The sequence below is a fragment of the Euwallacea similis genome, chromosome 9 (assembly GCF_039881205.1).
Source record: "Euwallacea similis isolate ESF13 chromosome 9, ESF131.1, whole genome shotgun sequence".
NCBI lineage: Eukaryota > Metazoa > Arthropoda > Insecta > Coleoptera > Curculionidae > Euwallacea > Euwallacea similis.
Genome location: NC_089617.1, coordinates 2,725,299 through 2,729,193, shown reverse-complemented (window position 1 = coordinate 2,729,193; position 3,895 = coordinate 2,725,299). Strand labels below are relative to the sequence as shown.

At 38.1% G+C, this 3,895-nt stretch overlaps 1 protein-coding gene across 1 annotated transcript; it reads right to left on the bottom strand.

Moving 5' to 3' along the window:
- Nucleotides 1-300: 300 nt before the first annotated feature.
- Nucleotides 301-3,001, bottom strand: LOC136410830 (mucin-2-like). Its single transcript, XM_066393184.1, has 3 exons — nucleotides 2,926-3,001; nucleotides 2,402-2,446; nucleotides 301-2,088 (listed from the first exon to the last, which is right to left on the bottom strand). Exons 1-3 carry the CDS (start codon nucleotides 2,978-2,980, stop codon nucleotides 347-349), a joined length of 1,842 nt encoding a protein of 613 aa, XP_066249281.1. The 5' UTR covers nucleotides 2,981-3,001; the 3' UTR covers nucleotides 301-346.
- Between the last annotated feature and the right edge of the window lie 894 nt (nucleotides 3,002-3,895).

The window sequence follows — 3,895 nt, the reverse complement described above, 5'->3', positions numbered from 1 at the left end:
AATGTATTTTCGATTTATTTTCTTATTATTTTTTTAATGCATGACATGTATTATAATTTTTTTTAAATATATAAAGAAGTCACTGTTCGTGTATGTAAGGACATATCTAGTAACAGGGTAGAGAAAAAGAATAATAATTAGCAACGGTGTAATATCTTGATAGTGATTATTTATCTAAACATAAAGATAACTCATACTTCGTCTGAACGCAATTGCTTTTGCTTCCTTAAGCATGAAAATGCGGACTACGTCACAATCATATTAGAAAGGTATAAAAAATTAGTCACTCATTTCATACGAAATCATAAAATATATTTTGACATACAGTAAAAAACAATTTAATGATCTATTTCATGCTATTAACGTTCTTTGATGAAATACGTTTATAAAATTCTTTAATGTCAATAGGTCCCTCTTTGTTACCAACGAATCCCATTGCCACTTTTTGAACCGTGATAACCTTCTTAGCAGTAACGGCAACAGGCTTCTTCGGGCTGCTGCATTTGCTAGAACTGCTTGAACTGCTAGAACTTCCAGAACTACTTGAACTACTAGAGCAATTTGAATCGTTTGAGTCCTTCGAATCGCTTGAGTCGCTTGAGTTGCTTGAGTCGCTGGAGTCGCTAGAGTCACTTGAATCGCTTGAGTCGCTAGAATCGTCATCAGGAGTAGTAGTAGTAGGAGTAGTAGTAGAAGGTTTTGTTACAGTAGTATGATGATGCTTCGTCGAGGTTTCTGTCGTGGGTCGCTTAGACGTAGTCGTTGTGTGAGATGTGGTTGTCTTAGGTTTTGAAGTCGTTGGAGTTGTAGATGTATGATGCTTTGTGGTTTTCGTTGGTTTTGAAGTTGTAGATTTATGATGCGTTGTGGTTTTCGTTGGTTTTGAAGTTGTTGGAGTTGTAGATGTATGATGCTTTGTGGTTTTCGTTGGTTTTGAAGTTGTAGATTTATGATGCGTTGTGGTTTTCGTTGGTTTTGAAGTTGTTGGAGTTGTAGATGTATGATGCTTTGTAGTTTTCGTTGGTTTTGAAGTTGTTGTCTCTGGGGCTGCAGTGGTCGTAATAGAAGGTGATGCTGTCGTTGGTTCTGAAGTTGTTGTTGTCTCTGGGGATGCAGTGGTCGTAATAGAAGGTGATGCTGTCGTTGGTTCTGAAGTTGTTGTTGTCTCTGGGGCTGCAGTGGTCGTAATAGAGGGTGATGCTGTCGTTGGTTCTGAAGTTGTTGTTGTCTCTGGGGCTGCAGTGGTCGTAGTAGAGGGTGATGCTGTCGTTGGTTCTGAAGTTGTTGTTGTCTCTGGGGCTGCAGTGGTCGTAATAGAGGGTGATGCTGTCGTTGGTTCTGAAGTTGTTGTTGTCTCTGGGGCTGCAGTGGTCGTAGTAGAGGGTGATGCTGTCGTTGGTTCTGAAGTTGTTGTTATCTCTGGGGATGCAGTGGTCGTAATAGAAGGTGATGCTGTCGTTGGTTCTGAAGTTGTTGTTGTCTCTGGGGCTGCAGTGGTCGTAATAGAGGGTGATGCTGTCGTTGGTTCTGAAGTTGTTGTTGTCTCTGGGGCTGCAGTGGTCGTAGTAGAGGGTGATGCTGTCGTTGGTTCTGAAGTTGTTGTTGTCTCTGGGGCTGCAGTGGTCGTAGTAGAGGGTGATGCTGTCGTTGGTTCTGAAGTTGTTGTGTCTGGGGCTGCAGTGGTCGTAGTAGAGGGTGATGCTGTCGTTGGTTCTGAAGTTGTTGTTGTGTCTGGGGCTGCAGTGGTCGTAGTAGAGGGTGATGCTGTGGTTGGTTCTGAAGTTGTTGTGTCTGGTGCTGCAGTAGTCGTAGTAGAGGGTGTGGTGGTTGATGCAGTGGGAGTCGCCGTTGTCGGTTCAGGTGTAATAGTAGTTGATGATGACCAGGGAGTATCTGTAGTCGACCATCCATGCCCAGTACAATTGGCACGAGTAGGGTCTATACAAACATGGTTAACGGGGTCAAATTCCAATCCAGATGGGCAATTGAACAAATACGGTTCTCCATTGGAGCATTCCCAGAATTTCGAACAGTTGATAGCGGCAAAGTAAGTTGGATCACCCCCATCATTCTGAGGGCAATCCTGAGCTGAAATCCAAAAACTCAAGTTGTAGCCATTCTATAATTTTGATTTTTATCTTCTAATCACGAAACGATGTTCATTAAATAATAGAGATGATTAACATGCATCAAAATGCGTCACTATTTGATATCGTAAGTTCGTCAGCAGCTTGAGAGTCAGTTTATCTTTGCAATAATTGTTATTTTGAAATAATAGATATCGTAGCGGAATATTTTACACAGATTTTTAATTCATTTTTCAACCCGAAATTGTTTGATGAAAGGAAACAAAAAACCTTGAGAACTTTTTAACGTAGAGTTATGTGTTGATAATACTCACGAATTGGTTCATCAGTGTCAAAAATTGGACTTCTGTGGACAACATCTGCAAAAATAAAATTTTATTATTATTTTACTAGTGTTACTAAAAGACATTTGCAAGATCAGAATGGTTATTTATGTAATAAGTGCGTAATGGAAGGTTTTATGACAGGCGTCAGTTTGTAGTCAAGAGAGTTTGTGGCGAGTATATAAATGAATATGTCGAATAAAATCTCATTATGTCCGCCTACTATAAAACATTTTATGTCCGATTTTATGCTAATTCGCTAATAATTTAACTTCAAGTGTGTAACTTTAAGTGATCAGCTGTTAAGAGAAATTTATTTGAATCAATCAATATTTGATCGTTACTAGTTCCACAGTAAATAGACAATATGTTACCTATTTTGTTCTTCTGGGATTAAAACTTTACATAGTTTATCGCATCAAGTTCATAATGAACAGTTTATGGTCCTGAAACAGTATCACTAAGAGCCTTTTATAATAAAATCGGACATAAAATTACTTTTTTGCAGAACTCACATGCATAGGACAATCCTAATGCAAATGCAGTTAAAAATACCAAGCCCTGCTTCATGGTTGAGTATAAGTTGGTTATAAGTCATACTACTCAAATTTGGCAATTATATATAATGCATTTAAAAAAAATTCACCGATATCAATTCTCAGACCGTTATTTACTTGTTATTTCATTTGAAGTGCGTTTTTTCCAATTTCTGTTTGAAGTGTCTGGATCTGATGGATACAGAGTTTTAGATAAAATTAAGTGATGATATAGTTCATTTATCCAAAACTAAAGGTTAATTTGATAATTTTGGGTTCGTGGACAAATCTGTAAGTGCATACAACATTTTTCTGAATCATGAAGGGCAAGGTCGATTAACGGATTCTTCATATTTCTCACTTAATTCACCGATAAATTCAAGATAGAACTCACGGTTCGGCAAATTTTCGCCCTACAAAAAAGAAACGTTTTACACTTGAATGTGTAATCTACAATATTGTTTACTGAAACAGGCGAACCTTAGTTGTTTACTTATGCCCTTACTTGTATATTGATTGTCCCTCGGTTTTTTATCCTTCCAATAAGTATTCATATGGTTGCAATACCCCTGTCTAGGGCTGAAAATGTCAGTTAGTCACTCGAAGGCTTCAAGCTGATTTATAGACTGAAAAATTGAAATGATTTTCTGTGGAGATCACAGGCCATTCTTCCCCGCAATAACTTTTTTCTGAAAAATGATTCTTGACAAAATAATGGTTCTTCAAGAGCCTCTTTCACATAAGATCTAAAGCAATCCTTACCATTCAAAGATCAGAAACCCTCGTACGTGTATATATACGTTCACTAATAAGGAAATCATCAACCTCAATAATGTCACTAAGGCTAGCAATTGAAACCTCAATAAATCCCATTATCAATCATAGTCCTTCAGGAAACCCTTCGAATCCCTCGCAACAAATGAGTTCTCTAAAGCTGAGGCCTGCGTAA